Source organism: Harpia harpyja, chromosome 7 (genome assembly GCF_026419915.1).
Source record: "Harpia harpyja isolate bHarHar1 chromosome 7, bHarHar1 primary haplotype, whole genome shotgun sequence".
NCBI lineage: Eukaryota > Metazoa > Chordata > Aves > Accipitriformes > Accipitridae > Harpia > Harpia harpyja.
Window position 1 is genome coordinate 51,695,897 of NC_068946.1, and position 16,390 is coordinate 51,712,286.

The following is a 16,390-nucleotide window of genomic DNA, read 5'->3' on the forward strand; positions in this document are numbered from 1 at the left end:
TTCCATGACTAAATCCTAATGTATACAGCACAACCGACTTCCTAGTGCTGTTTTCCTAAAATAGTGTTTTTCAGTAATCCAAAAATTCAAACAACTGAATTACCTGGATTTGCTTCTAGATAATCACGTGTTAAAGCGATAAAAACAATTTAAAAAATCATATTTCTCTTAAAATATATCATTACACACAACAACCATTAGAAGTCTATCTAAATTACTTTATATATATTATTATATAGTAATATAAATTATATAACTTACTTTCGGTAAAATGCAGTATTTTATGACACAGCTTTGTTTTGTTAATGATCAACATTGTTCCTTAATACACAATATACCTGACCTGAATATAAACAGGTAGAAAGCAACTAATGGCTATGCACATACAAAAAAGGATGGTGAGAAGATACAAAATCACGGAGATGTGCAGAGGTAACTTCAGAGATATAAAAATAATTCCCAATAATAAAGGAAAACACATTTTCAAGATAAATATTACAAGGAATACTATTTTAACATCAGTCAAATTGGTTTTTTATTTAATTGGTAGTGTTCCTGTAAAATGACCAGAATTTTTAAGCAGAATGTATGTGTTGTACAAAAAAAATTATGTAAGTAGTTTTGGGACTGCAACTAATTGGGGAAACTCAAGTAATATTTGCTGTGTTGGAGGAAGCTCACAAAGTACATGCAGTTCACTGCTTCTAGAAAGTATCCTTAAAAGTAAATGCTAACAGCTTGAGTATGTAAAGATAATAACTACCAAGCCATACAGGGATATTAAACCTCAGCTAACACATGATTTCCTTAAAATTCTCATATTCTTTTACAGTCCTACACCTCACTTGCCTACATTTTGTATCCTGAATTACATATTCATTAAACATAGCTGTAAAATGTATTGACTATGACATTTTTATATAATTGTTCAAAGATGGTCCAAGGAAAAAAAAACAACCAATCAAAAACAACCCACAAAACTTTCTTTTTTTTGAAGTACTGATAAAGGTTATTTATTCACAGCAATGCAAAATTTTCCAGTTGCTATGTTCCACACATTACATTGCAGAGTATTTTTTTTATTTTTCAGGTACTTCATGACAGCTTAAGAAAAGAAAAAACCTACACTCTTTTGCTGTACAGTGTGAAAATTTCCAAGGAATTTATTGTCACCAAATTAATAAAGATCCATGTGGGTTTCAAATACAGATGATACTACAGCATTTGCTGAGTTTCAATTTGCACTTGGATACAGAAGGTATTATCCAAATGACAAACCCTTCTCATTTTATGGAGACCACAATTTTTATGGGTTCCTTCCTGTTAATAAAAGTTTGCTGTATCTCAATAAATCATGGAGTAAGATTCTCAGTAGGACTCAACCACTGAAGACTCATGCTGGGCAGAATAAGTTAATAGGAATTCAGATTAAGCAATTAGCCTTTATTTTGTTGTAGTCTGTTCACTTATAAAAGTGGATGACGTTTTCACAGATCTGTGTGTCAACTCTGTCTCTCTCAGGTAGCACTATTAATATTATAATTGCACACCTGTTTTATTTTCCCAATTACTCTGAAAAATAACAGACGTGGAGACAAAAACTCTTCAGCATTCGGTTCCTGAAGTCAGTTGTGGCTTCAGACAGATGGAAAGAAGGCCTATACTCAATTTCGAGCCTTCAGTATCTATTTACCTATTCTACTGCTGGAATCTGAAGAGGATTACTACCTGGAAATGACAGTTGCCATATAATGGGAAACAACTGTCTGCAACTTTACGCAGCTTCCATAAGCATTTTGCTAAGTGGTGAACATTAGTAACCATGGCCTCACATTGACTCCCATGATCCACAGGCAGCTTATCAGCAAACACTGGAAATTAATTCCATTTAATGCATTAGTATTTTGCCAATAAAATGCTGTAACTCAAAATTCAACATACAAAGTATTTGCTGAATATTACCCCTTTTGTCAGGCTTTGTCAGCTTAGTCTGTAAATGTTCAAAATGCTTATTTCAACAAAGAGAGTAGAATCTATTCTCCTCCCACCTATACACACCTGTATGTACACCACAGATACAAATGGCTGGAGGCACAATGATAGCATGAGTAAGAGGGGGACAGAAAACGGAGACAGAAGTGTGGAAAAACATGTGACAGAACACCTCTGGGTTCCCTGACCCCACTAGCAAAACCCCCATTCAGCAAAACTCACTGACGGACTGGGAAGACTCCGCTTTTCACAGAAGCAAAGTCTTTCAACTCTTAAGCTGTTTCTGAGATGAACTACTGCAGAACTGAAAGGGGCTCAGCAATAACACTGTTATTTAAAAACTATCAACAATTTCAACTATTAGTCCACATTTATGGTGGGTTTTTGGCACTAATGAAAACATTCATGTAACCACTCTACGTTGTTGTACTTTAAAAAGACAGAAATGCTACTATCCATTAAGTAGTTTGTGCCCTCTAAGTCAGCAGGAGTTAAGATAGTGTCTCCTGATGAACAGGATCGCTTTCTTGAAGACATAGTTCTACCCATCAATTTAAAGATCATCATTCTGCAAATAAACATGACGTTCTTGTTTCTTCAATACATAGAATGCTGTTGATGTCTGAAATACAATAGTGTTCCTCTGCCATGCAGGTTCTCCTCCAACCAGACCAAGCTTAAGTACAGAGAATTTCCCATCATGTGAAATAACAATTTTAAAAAATGCAAACCAAAAAGTAAGGTAAAAAGTACGGTGAGCTTCCTGGAACAATCTTGAGAGGAAAAAACAATGGGCGTTTGCCTGACATACTGTGAAGAAGTCTTCAGCAGCAGGGAAGAATCTATGCCGTTATCTTTAACAATACAGAAATGAAAGGCTACTAGGATCACACTCAGTTTTATAAACCTATGTCTTAAATAACACTGGGAACCCCACTCCCTAATGACCTCTAAAAAAGTCCAAAGGTCAAAACCACTCTTGCAGTACTTTAATGAGAATTTAGAATTATCAAGACAGAGAGAAAAAAGGTACGTTTATCTTCTAGTTCTTTAACGTCTGCAAAAAATATTGCCGTTAAGTCTTTCAACTATGATACGCTATACTACTAGCATATGTTAATATATTTTAGCCACTTTACATTCCTAAACATTACTGAGAGTAGATCAGAATTTAGGAATGTTTCACGATTAAGAATGAAAGACAAGCAACAGTCACTAAGTGAAAAAAACCCAAGATGAAATCTGAAAGTACCTCCACTTGCTTTCTGAGCCATATTTGATGAACAAAGGTTTCAGGAATGAATTCAGAAAATTCAAGGTAACGTAACAAAATGAGAAAAACAATTGCTTTTTAAGCTGCAATGCAGTTGAAAGCTGTACTGTAACTTTTTACAACGCAGTATCCCCTCGTGATTTCACTCCTACAGAAGATTTACATTCATGTTTAGCAATGCATTTGTCACTGTCGGTCGTATTCATGTTCCCTGTGCTGTAACTGACCATCATGCAAGCTGGCAATTGAGTGGCAAACCTCAGTCAATTTCATCCTTCCTCAAACCTCATTCTTCCAAAAAGCTAAAAATTAGCACATGCATCTTATTCTTTCAAAATACTAATTTGATATCAACTAGTGAAGTCCAAACAAAGCTCTCTAAAGTAGGAGCTAGTATATCCTATAAGTAGACTATGCTAAAAAAAAAATCTCAAAACCAAAGAAAACACAAGATGCAAAATCCCCAATAAAATCCTAGTATCAGTATTTTAGAATGAAAAGGTCAAATTTCAGATTTTTGTATTACATATCATAATTTTGTAAAGCTTGCAAGACTGGAATTAAAATATGGTATTTTTCAAGGTAACTATACTATGATAAAAAATATAATCCCTGGAAAACACAACTGCATTGCCTTAGTACTCTCTGTCATGAACATGCATAGCTACCACTTCATCTATTCCTGGAAAGATACAGGATGATAGAGAAGTCAGCTGTATCATAGTCTTTCTCATCTAAGATATGTGTATAAATGCATTGGCTTTTAAGCGATTTTTGTGTCTCAGCAGACTGTGACTGAACTATACCTATGATGTAACAAAAGCTCTGAATATTAGTTGTCACTGATTTGAAAGCAAAATATACGAGGGCACTGTAAAATGTTGAGGGAAATTGGAATTTTGCTAGGCAGAGTAGACGTACAAGAGCATCAGTGAAGAAGACAGGCCAAAACCAGACAAGACATTAATGAATTTAACTCCTAACCTCTTAACAAAAGATTACCAATATTTGTGTCATGAAGTAGTCAAACAGAACAAGCAGAAAAAGGTCTGGTTTTAATAGAATCATAGAATAGAATCATAGAATCATTTCGGTTGGAAAAGACCTTCAAGATCATCAAGTCCAACCATTAACCATGCCCCCTAAACCATGCCCTGGAGTACCCTGTCCACTCGCTTTTTGAATACCTCCAGGGATGGTGACTCAACCACTTCCCTGGGCAGCCCATTCCAATGTTTGACAACCCTCTCAGTAAAAAAATTTTTCCTAATATCTAACCTAAATCTCCCTTGCCTCAACTTGAGGCCATTTCCTCTTGTAATAGGAAGGCATATATTAACATATACTTAAGCAAAAACTTAAGATCTCTCAATGCTGAAGTCCCAGGGAGAATTTATCTCAAAATGAAAAACAATGGAGTATGACAAAATAATTGCATGTTTCAGGAAGCCAATGTCCATATGTATATAGCATAAGTAACTTAAAATTTTATTTCTAAACTGCTAGCTCATAAACTCAATGGGTAACAAAAACAGCTCATGAGAAAATCAGTTTAGGAGGAAGGCTGGTCAAGAGCTAATGGGTTAAAAATATGGAGATACAAGATGTATTCAGGTCACTACTTGATCACAGATCTCTTATTTTCTGTAAACCAACCAAAAATTCCTAATGTCTTCGAAGATATTCAGACACCTTATCGTACCAATGGGAGATGTATCCAATTACTTTTCAGGATCTGATCCTTAATTTCTTTCCACCTTCTTTCACATGCATGCAAAACAGAAACCTCCTAATTTCATAGGAAATTTGTGAGGGTATCTAAACTAAAAACTGTTTGTTATTTATAACACTGCAGTGGAAAGGTATGCAGTGTACTTAAGACAGAAATGCCTGTTCTTCATGCTGTTAGAGCACCCGCTTCTAAAAGGAAGAAACAGATACAGAGTTGGCTTGTACGCTGCAATGAAGTGGCTGACCTTTACTGGACAGAAAGAAAACTATTCCACTCAGCTGTCAAAACCACCTGCTAGGTACAATACATAAGACTAAGAAAATTCAGTGGAAAAAAATGTCCTAACAGGAACAAGCTTTTTTCTATGAAAAAGGAACTAGTGAAACCTGCTTTCCTACAGATTTATGACCACTTTCTCTAAAACCACCAGTTTCCTACTCAAGATCTCAGTGATCTCTCCACTGAAAAACAGTGGATAGTGCCGCTAATGCAATCTACATACACATAATACATGCTTTTCTATTTACTGTAAATAATAAACAGCTAGAGGTTAACACTGTAACACACAACCAGCTTCCAATTCCTTTAAATACAGTTGTTATTACTTAGAAGGTTTGAAAACTCGTGGTTTATTTCATTTATAAGAAGAGTATCCAGTATTTACCATACATACAATAAACTATACATAATATTTACCTGCATGGAAGTCTATGCCCACAGCAAATGAAGTTCCAGAAACAGGCATTAAAGCATCCATTTTATCATTTGGATCAAGAGGAATTCCTCTAATTCCTTCATGAATAGAATACATAAGAAATGATTCAATACCTGGGGGGAAAATAAAATAGCCAATGAGAGCAAAGTGGAGACTTCTCCAATTAACAAGACTTGAGGAATTAACAAGCACTAGACATAATTTTCCAATACTGCTCCATAGTTTCCCAGAATGGTAACTCCATCTCTTTGAAAAAACATCCACGAATTACTATGGTGTATTTCCAATTCAATGATAAATGCAGTCTTACAAAGAGAAGGGAGTCACTGTCCATTTCAAGCATCACCTTATAATTAACTAATTAGCAGTAATGAAAATTAAAACTTAAGAAGAAAATGTTTTCTAATTATGAGAAATTTAAGAATATTTTCAGTCCACATCTGCACTTTCTGTACATATTCAGCAAGAGACAATTTTAAAGAACTTGTGGAAAGTAGGACTCAAGACTGTAAATTGTCTTTTGAGGCATGGGATTCATCTTGCCTCATTTAGCCATGCACACTTCCTTTATAGACAATAGGGAGAAATACATAGTCTTAGTGAACAATGCAGCTGATGCATTTTAAATGCCTACTTTTGTGTTAGATTAATTACACTCCAGATGCACCTATTTCTATTAAGTGGGAAGACATTCTACTGTGTAGAGGTCTTGTTATGTAGTCATTCCCAGTTTGGATGAATCACACCTAATTGTTGACAACCAAAATGAGAACAAATAATTTGTTGCCCTAATCTGTTCATACTCACTTCTAAGTTTAAGAAAAATTACACAGCATGATGATACATAACGCATATTACTGAAGAATTTTAACTACTATACACAGAAAAGTTCCTTTTTCTTCACACCAATTCTTTAAAAATTTCTTTCTTTGTAAAGATCTAGCTAGTAGAAGACCCTAAGAATGTGGACTAAAAAGTTTCAGGTAGGGAATTAAAAAATTTTCTTCAAAGGAAGAAGAAATGTAGCTAGCAGATGAAAAGAGCAATGCTAAACAAGTATATATGTACAGAATAGTACTTGCCAGTTTTTCTCCATGAATTTTCAAGACAGAATAAAAATGTTTTTGACTCATTACTTTTTTAATTGAAGGAAAATTTAATCATAAAAAGCTGTTATGATCTAGAAAGCAGTATATCTAGACATAGAGGAGGAATAGATTTCGAATACACAGCATCTACCAGTTTTATCTTAACCCACATCTGAAAGTTATAAATATCTGAAGTAATTGTAAAAGGAAAACCAACTATTTTAAAAAGAAATAAAAAATGTTAAGAACGTGTTATTGTCACATATGAAAAGCACCGAAGAAGTAGAAAAGCCACATTTATGTAGCTTAATTCTCCTTCCATGTATACTCTACTATTAACTAGATGAGGTAGCAATCCCTCATAGGAATAAATAATATTAAATTTATACAACTATAAGGCACCTTTATCATAAGGCCGTTTTGTATTATTCAGGCAAAAGTAAGACTTTGGTTGTAAGCTATGTTTTGCACTTTTCCTGCTCAAATAGACAAAAGACTAAAAAAAAAAAAAAAAAAAATAAATCAGGCCTTACTTTGTAGTAAGGGCAATAGAATAGGATGAGATACCCAACTTTTCAGATACTGTAACCTATAATTTAGTTTAAAGATAAGGTGTGTGACCTTGAACAAATATGTCCTGCTATTAATGATGGCTCAGATGGTCTGCTTTTCTGCCTACATTAAAAAAAAAAAAAATAGTAATTCTTCAGTTTCCACTAAAATCTATGCAGAGCCAAATAATAAAAAAAAAAAACCTAAATTTAAATTCTGTCCTAACCACAACAGACATTCCTCTATTACCGCTTTAATCAAGGATATTAAGTATAGGTATTTAACTTAAAATTAATAAAGGAAGTTTAATTTCTCATTACAGCATTCCCATAAAACCGAAGTCAGTTAAAATAAATACTGAAAACCATTTTACCTTTGCACGCCATGCGGTTTTTTTGAAGGTTGTAGCCTACTGTACACACACAAGTCCTGGTGGTTTCTGATGTTGGTAAACAAAGCTGAGAGCATCCACCATTGTTTAACTGACAGGAATTGCTACCTATAACATGATGGGAGAAGAGACAAGAGGAAACAAAATTTGAACAGTGCAATCCTGACTAAAAATGATTGTTGGTATCAATTTATTAATATTACCAAAACCAAATTCTGTTCAGCTAACTTCTTTGAAAAATAGAGATATGCATAAAATATTTCAGGCTATACTACTATTCACATACTCTTCCATGCTTTACTCTTACAGTATTTTATCTGTGCACTTAGAATAACTCAGTTTTCTGAAGAAGAATCTGCCTCTTTTAAAGTAAAAATATATGATAAAACTGAAAATACTGCATTAAGTTTGGAGTAGCAATGACGAAATCTCACTGACATTAGTCTAGGTGTATCTCATTCTAGACTGTGAGCAAATCATTGATCATATGGTATTCATTCATCAAACATTATATTAACCTCATTATCGTCATGAACCAGCATTTGTTTAGTATATTTAAGATACACTCCAATGTGATCTCACAGGTCCGTGTTCCTACTTCTTAATTAAAACAATATTTACTTTTAAGTAATAGATGAACACTTTTTAATAAGATTTGTAATAAACATTATACACAATAGACAATACAATAAACAGTACAATAAACACATCTTAGAAGTTCGAAGCTTCATGAAGAAACATCTAAGTCTACTATGACGTTCAAGGAATTAGTTGATTACAAGTTACCAAACCTATATGAATCAGAGTGCTACTTGTCACATTTATTTTTGCATTCCTGATTTTGAAGTAGAAAGCATTTCTTTGTCTAAAATCACAGATGTTTTCTAACGATCCAACCATACAACTGGAAAAGACGGGTGAGGTTTCAGTCTCAGGTATCCTCAGACAAAGGAACAAATTATACAGTAAAAACAAAAATCTAGGATGCCAGATTTGTATACAGAGAAATCTGTAAGTGCCCTCACATCACACTTGCTCTCATGTCACTTTAACGAAATGCAAGATGCACACGAAATATGCAAAGATTCTTTAAAAAAAAGTGCAAGTGTAAAGCTGAATCCCATCTACAGTGTTTGATCTTTATATCCAAAACCCTGACATTGCTCTTCGTCAAAATGAAGATCAGCAAGGTGATATTTCACTATACAACTTCAGAGCTCTCATTATTCATTGAGTACTGTGTTCAGCTCTGGGGCCCCCACCAAAAGAAGGACATGGACCTGTTGGAGCAAGTCCAGAGGAGGGCCACGAAGATGATCAGAGGACTGGAGCACCTCTCCTATGAAGACAGGCTGAGAGAGTTGGGGTTTTTCAGCCTGGAGAAGAGAAGGCTCTGGGCAGACCTTACAGCAGCCTTCCAGTACCTAAAGGGGGCCTACAGGAAAACTGGAGAAGGACTCTTTACAAGGGCATGTAGTGACATGACAAGGGGTAATGGCTTTCAACTGAGAGAGGGCAGATTTAGATTAGACGTAAGGAAGAAGTTCTTCACTGTGAGGGCAGTGAGGCACTGGAACAGGTTGCCCAGAGAACCTGTGGATGCCCCACCCCTGGCAGTGTTCCAGGCCAGGTTGGATGGGGCTTTGAGCAACCTGGTCTAGTGGAAGGTGTCCCTGCCCAGGGCACCGGGGTTGGAACTAGATGACCCTTCCAACCCAAACCATCCTATGATAAGATTCTATTAAAGTTCAGTAGTACAAAAACACAGAACTGTTCCTTTTCTTGACTTTTGTACAATGGAAGATGCATATTAATGCCACAGACACCAGACACAGCTAACATTTGGGCACTCACGAGCTATCTGTATGTCTCCATGGTAGGGAGTTCAAGCATTTTAAAATGACAGAAACATTACTGAATGCCTAAATTTTTATTACTTACTGTTCCACAACATTTAAAACTAAGGGCCAGGCTGGCGAATCACCTTTGGTGTTTCCTATATCAGGTAAAATGGCAAGTGTTCCCAGAAGTGCTCAATATGGAACTGAATTAATGTACTCCGTACATAGACTACTTATTGTAGTAAACCATCCTGTGTTCTTTTGGAAGCTTCTCCACAAAATGAAATAATTTGTTTCATGTAGATCCCATCCTCACCACTTTCAGTAGCTGGAATCAGAAATAATCTCTTTCTAAAGAATCTCCCAAATGTTTTCATCTCTGATCTCCAAATTCATAAAACTGTGTGCATGACCCCAAATTACATTTTTTCGTATTATCTTAGCTCCCACTTTGCCACGTAAGTTTTGGCAGTATTAGCAACATTCACCCATTTTTCTGCTGTCTCACTTTTGATTTATACTACTGTCACTTCTGTCAATTTAGATTAATTAAACTGTCTTAAAACAAATAGATAGTGAAGAATATTAATGAATTCTCTCATAATACTTCACATACTCAAAATGTCAATAATTTGAGATGAGGTTCACACATTAACTGATTTTTTTTACTAAAACTTTTAAACTTAGATTCTCTAAAAGAACGTCAAATTTCACTATAGTGTAAAATTCAGAAAACACCTAATAAATTAAAATATATCAGCCAGATATGCTAAATCAATTATCCTATTATATTCAGTAATTTAGTCAATAATAAAATATTTTATAGTATTTTATCACTGAATTACAATGAAATACATATTATTTTGTTCTAGCCACGTTTGGAGAATAAGAAGGGAAAAGATACTATGCAATCTAAAAGATGGTTAAACATGCTTAAAATTTAACATACCTTGCTGTGTCGCTTTATCATACACTTTCATATGTACAACACCTGAAGTTTTGTTTCGCAGGACAGTTGGGTTTCTTCCATCTTTTTTGTTACAGGTACCAATCTGAGCTAAGTTCTGGTCTGCCCACCAAAGCTTTTTATCTGTAAAATTTCCAAGTTTCAAAAATTAAGAGGATCACTATGAAATTATATACGTTTGAAACTTAAGGTGGGAAAAAGTTTTTGAGGTCAATTATCAGATCACTTTTAAGGAAAACTGCTCAAAGAATAAATAAAGTAGCTTTTTTAATTTTAAAAATAGAAATTTTGCATGTACAAATTTACTTTTTTCTCTTTAGGTGATAGGTTTTCACACATTTTTAAGTGGAAAAACTGAATTATGCCCAATTTATACCTGAAAGTTACAAAACCTTATTCGCAGATTACGTACTACTACAGCACAGGGTTTGTTCTCAAACTTTGCTATATCCATTCGCTATGTACGTAGAGATGACAGGAACTCTGGTTCCAGGTTTTCATTACTTGAATGTTCACCTGAGTGTTCAAATTAAGTAGTACGACAACTACCATAAAAAATAATTAAGAATCTCGTTACTGTCTTAAAGAAGTTACTGAAATTAGCAACGTACATCGATAGTAACTTTTCCATTATAATTTACACAAGATTTTAAAATAACAGAAAAAAGAGACATGCTATCCAGATAGTAGCGTAAAACTTCAAACCATCCTTGTCAATCCACACATGCAGAATACTTGAATCACAGTATGAAGGACTTGTCAAAAATTTAGGAGAGAGAATTCTCAATTGATGCGCAATCGCAGTAGAGGTAGCATTTTTCAAGGGTTGGATTTCAGGTGACTTTAGTCATAAAGATTTCACTTAAATTCAGACAGGATTCTAAGCAACATGCCGATAGAAACACTGAGTTTGATCATATTGCTGTGGCCATATTGGTTACTGGGGAATGTAAATTTTCATTTAAAAAGAAATTAAGATACAAATGACAGTATTAATGTAAAGATAATCTTCATAATTTAAACAACAGTGTATGAAGACAAGCAATTTAAAAGAAATTTCAAGAAACTGAAAGATATACATGAGATGCACGTTCTCTACTTCATTTCACTTACATCACCTCAGGAAAACATTATTTTTGAAGCCCCATTAACATAATTTAAATATCAACATTAGGGATTGCTTTAGTTTTGTTCAGAAATATACAGCACTAATCAGTGTTATCAGTTTGTCATTTTGAGACTTTGACTCATTACCTGCTGAAATTAATGAAAGAGCCTCTTCAGTTAAAGAGCTTGTTAGTCTTTTATTCATCTAATGAAAGCTAGTAACATGCCTCAGTGTTGATGGTTTATAAGTTCTTTAAGGTAAAAATCTTTACTACTTTTCCACAAACCAGTACTGGGGTGGCATTTCTACCAAGTTTTGAATATTTCATGTTTCATGCCATCACTTGATATTGTACAAATGGCGTATAAAGTAAGTCACAACAACCACAATGCAAAATAAAAAGCAAAGACCACCTATCAGGAAACAGAGCAAGAAGAAATAATGCAAAGAGAAGAAAAGAATATTAAATATACACTTCTGAAAACCTTCACAGCAGCTCTCATAGACAATTGTATTCCCTATTGCTAAGGCTTGGAAGACAGAATAGGTTAAAATGAGGGGAAATCAGAAGAACGCTAGAAATGCCCTTAACTCTCTTGGTATTTCTTTATACCCATATGCATATAAAAGGCCACACTTATTAGCTTTGCTGTAGCTCTGAAGGATGACATCAAGATCATAGAACTGCTTTCTACAACAGCTACATCCTGTTGGTGTTTCAATAAAGACACTGGGGTGACGACGGAAAAGCTCCGTAGTATGGCACCGCTACTCATAACGGCCATACCGTCAGGGACTATAGTCAAACGTCATAAATCAGGGGTGCCCAAGGACTGCTCACCCTTATATCACATCTGAGACTATCACAACTTGAGAATCAGGGTACCGAAATCAGCCATGACATGCTCTTGTGACTTGCCATGTGCCAAGAAAGAAAAAACCCCAACCTTTACATTTCACATATGCAGGCACCAGCATTGCATGCTCAAGGTGGAATCATTTGTTTAATGCAAACTAACATCTTCTACATAAATATCTTCCATGAGGTACATGGTGATGGTTCAGTTTAGAGGAAACTAAAGAATGCACTGAAAATGCAAAAGTGTATTTCTGAAAGGCAAGCAAATTTTGTCAAATCCCAAAGAATAATAAACACAGTAATGATGCTTACTGTCTAATTTTAATAGACTAAACACTTGAGAACTTAAACTTGCTTCCAAAACAAGGACTCAGCTAACTCATAGCGACTGAATGTTCACAGTGAAGAGCTCCTTACCTAACCAATGCCAAGTCCTTCAGCTGTTTCCCTTATAACATAATCTTTTCATTTTTATCATAATTAATTTCAGACATCTTGTTCCCATTATTCATCAGTCTCAATGGTTGCTGGAAGCAAAGCAAATCAGTCCTTTCCTGTCTGGGTGAGACTGAAACACAGAGCATACCGAACACACAGAAAACACTTAGCCAATGCTAACTCTTAATGCCATCCTTCAGACATTGCATAAAAGCATTATTTCAGTGAAGAACTTCCTGATATTTCTAGCTGTAGATAAACAAATCCAATGCAAAGCACTGCCAGCTATTTCTATCAAATGTAACGGGAGCAACAACATCCTGTATTCTACTTTTCACGGTAAAGGCACGAGATACTTCTGCTAGTTTTTGATAACTATTTAAAACCTTAGGAGAAATCAATGCATAGAGCTAAAACAACCTTTGTCAAAATACAGATCTCCTTTTGAAGCGAAACCAAGAACACGCATATGCCATACTTCCTTGACGAACTCAGAAGCCACCCCATACAAAATCTTGTCTGACTGAGCCCCAGTATAATGAAAAATAGCAGAATGATTGACTGGTTGAATCCCTTCAGTTTGCTGGCAGCCAGATGGCCACGCAGCACGTGTGCTGGCCAGTATATCACTTCATGTGTAGCTCCAGAGTGGCACAGCCTGTGCTTTGTTTTGACACAGAGAAGATGGGGAATGGAGAGAAAAAAGAGGAGAAATTTAAGGAATACGTGAGGAAAATGGAATATTGTGATAGTGAACTGTGGAACTGTGAATGGGGGAAGACTCTACAAGTGCAGTAGAGACATCTGTTGAGCAGGAGAGAAACTTGGGTGAGGTCTTAGGATGAAAGATGTGGGGTACTGCACTGGAGATATTTTGGAGAGAAGGTTATAGAGAGAAGCTGAAGGTACTGTGTTATTAAGATTCAGGAGACGTGAAAGCAGTGTTCACTAGTTCCACTTTTGCTGCAACAACTGCTGATTTAAGGCTACTTCCGTAGAAAATCCTAAATTAAAAAGCCTAGTTATATATGGAAATTCTACTGACTTTACTCTAGGGAAGAAATTAATTTTCACAAGTGAAGAAAATTGCTTGTAATGCTAAAACACATTTTTCATTAAAAACAAATTACAACCAATAACTAAGAAATCACGAAAAAAAAGAAAAACAGGCTCTACCTCCCAATGCATCAGAATGTAATTTTAAACAGCTTTGATATCAAACTCAAACTTCAGTAAAGTAATGGCCAAACACTGACACAGAAACCATAGCCAACCTTCTGATTTCAAGTCCTTAACACGTAAGTCCTCACTGTCTCTAGATTACACAAAGATGTATGATGAGATGGCCTCAGTGTTCCAGGTTGGCAAGTTCCACATTCCATAACACGTTTCAGTGTCTGTTTCTGTTTCTTTGAATGCCAAAACACCCCACCTGAGTCCTTACTCCCTTCACAAGACTTAAACAGTACAATGACCTCGTTCCAACTCATTGCAGGTCATCAGTTTCTCTTGACTTAGTCAAGTCATTCACCTTAGTGACAGGCTAACCTCTGTAGCTCACCATTTCAGAAAAGAAGTTACGGATTTTTATGTCATGAATTTAAAATTATACTTCTGAGGATGCACAACCTATATTTTTCCTATATTCCTGTACTATAAAGAAATTGAAGCTATTTTGTTAGTAAAATTGAATCAATCAAATAAAATGTAGTTCTGGTACTAGCCTTCTAGGAAGTCTCTGTAAAGAAACAAGGTTTCATTGGCCCATCTCTGTTATATTCTCTGAGTCAACAAAACAGTATAAAAATAAGTGCAAGCAACTCCCCTCTGCTCTCAGCCTTTTGGAGAAGTAACTATTTTAAACAAATTGAACTAGCTAACATTTTAATACCATATTACCTCAGACCTAGATTTGACCAATAGTCTCAAGGGCAACACAGTGTAGTTTTTGTGTGAATGTTAAATTTAACCATGAAAAGGAAAACAACAGAAAAAGGAAAAGAAAATATTTAACAGCATTTGAATTCAACTTTGTCTTCAGTTTTTCATGTGTATTTTTAAACTGGAACAATGTAAATGGCAGTATATGGACAGTACCACATGCTTAGGTTACTAAAAAACTACTGATCTGCAGTGACTTAACACTTCACTCATGACTACTTTTAAAGTATCAATTACTGTGAAATACAATCTCACAGCAATGTTCTACATGATGAAAACAGACAAACAATTCCTTTTTTTCTTCAAATAGTTATGTATCTTTCAAACATCTTAAATGAAATAATTAAATGGGGCAAGTCTGTATAATTGTGAGTTTAACTTCATCAGCATTTTCATTTCAGACAGAAAAAGTTATTACTGTAGATGAACCCGAAGTAAAACCCTAGATAGAAAAAACTTTAAAACTTCAGAAATACTGCCTTTCCAACAAATATTGTGTATTAACTTCATTTCTAGTTCATTTTTTCAGTTAAATGAATTGTTGCCTGTGCTGCAGTTTTAACATTTAAATAACTAATTTATAGAGCTAGACAGTTTAGTGTTTCATGATGAAAGTTGCAGATCTGAAAAATAATTTCCATTACAGCAACTGTAAAAAGTTACTGCCCAAAAGAAAATAAACTCTTAAAATATCAAGGAAAAAAGGCATTTACTCAGCAGTCTTCACAGGTATATGATGAGACAACAATCTAAAGAATGAAAATATTCTGAAGACTCGGAGACACAAATGGAACTCCCCAGTGACACCTGTGTAAAATTTAAAGGAAACCTACAATCCTATGCATGCAAAGGTGCTAGAATTGACTGAGTGAAAAGATCACCCTGCGATATGAATCTGTTAAATGAACAATAGTACATATCTGATGCTTTTATCAGACCATCCTTAGAACAAGAAATTCCTGTGCTCAATTGTGATGGTGTGAATTATAACCAAAAGACAGATGCAGGATAAAAATATAGAAGTGACTGGATATAATCCATAAGTGAAATCATGGGAATTTGACTTCTTTTTCTTTTTCTGCTGTGAGATTATGACCCACAATAATGAATTATTTATCCTAAAGGTTTAGACTAACTTTTTCAATGAAATGATTTTTTGTGAAGAAGTGATTTCAGTCTTCAAATCCTCTATCTGACCACGAATTTGAGTGGCCCATTAAAGAATTTTGGTAATGACTGCTGTATTGTGCATAGTATACTAGAACTTACTGTTTTACATATCCAGACTGTTGTGGTTTAACCCCAGCCAGCAACTAAGCACCACGCAGCCGCTCACTCACTTCCCTCCCACCCAGTGGGATAGGGGAGACAATCAGAAAAAAAATAGTAAAACTCATGGGTTGAGATAAGAACAATTTAATAGAACAGAAGAAACTAATAATGATAATAATAACACTAATAAAATGACAATAGTAATAATAAAATAATTGGCA

The 16,390-nt window shown here is 35.0% G+C and overlaps 1 protein-coding gene across 5 annotated transcripts in view; it reads right to left on the reverse strand.

Annotated features, from left to right (window-relative positions):
• LRP1B (LDL receptor related protein 1B) overlaps positions 1 to 16,390 on the reverse strand; it is a 761,175-nt gene that overhangs the window by 193,966 nt on the left and 550,819 nt on the right. For all 5 annotated transcript variants that reach the window (XM_052792801.1, XM_052792800.1, XM_052792798.1 and 2 more), the window contains 3 exons: positions 10,534 to 10,674; positions 7,726 to 7,851; positions 5,694 to 5,825 (listed from right to left, as the gene is read on the reverse strand). In XM_052792801.1, the coding sequence (XP_052648761.1) occupies positions 5,694 to 5,825; positions 7,726 to 7,851; positions 10,534 to 10,674 (399 nt within the window). The remainder of the gene's footprint in view (positions 1 to 5,693; positions 5,826 to 7,725; positions 7,852 to 10,533; positions 10,675 to 16,390) is intronic.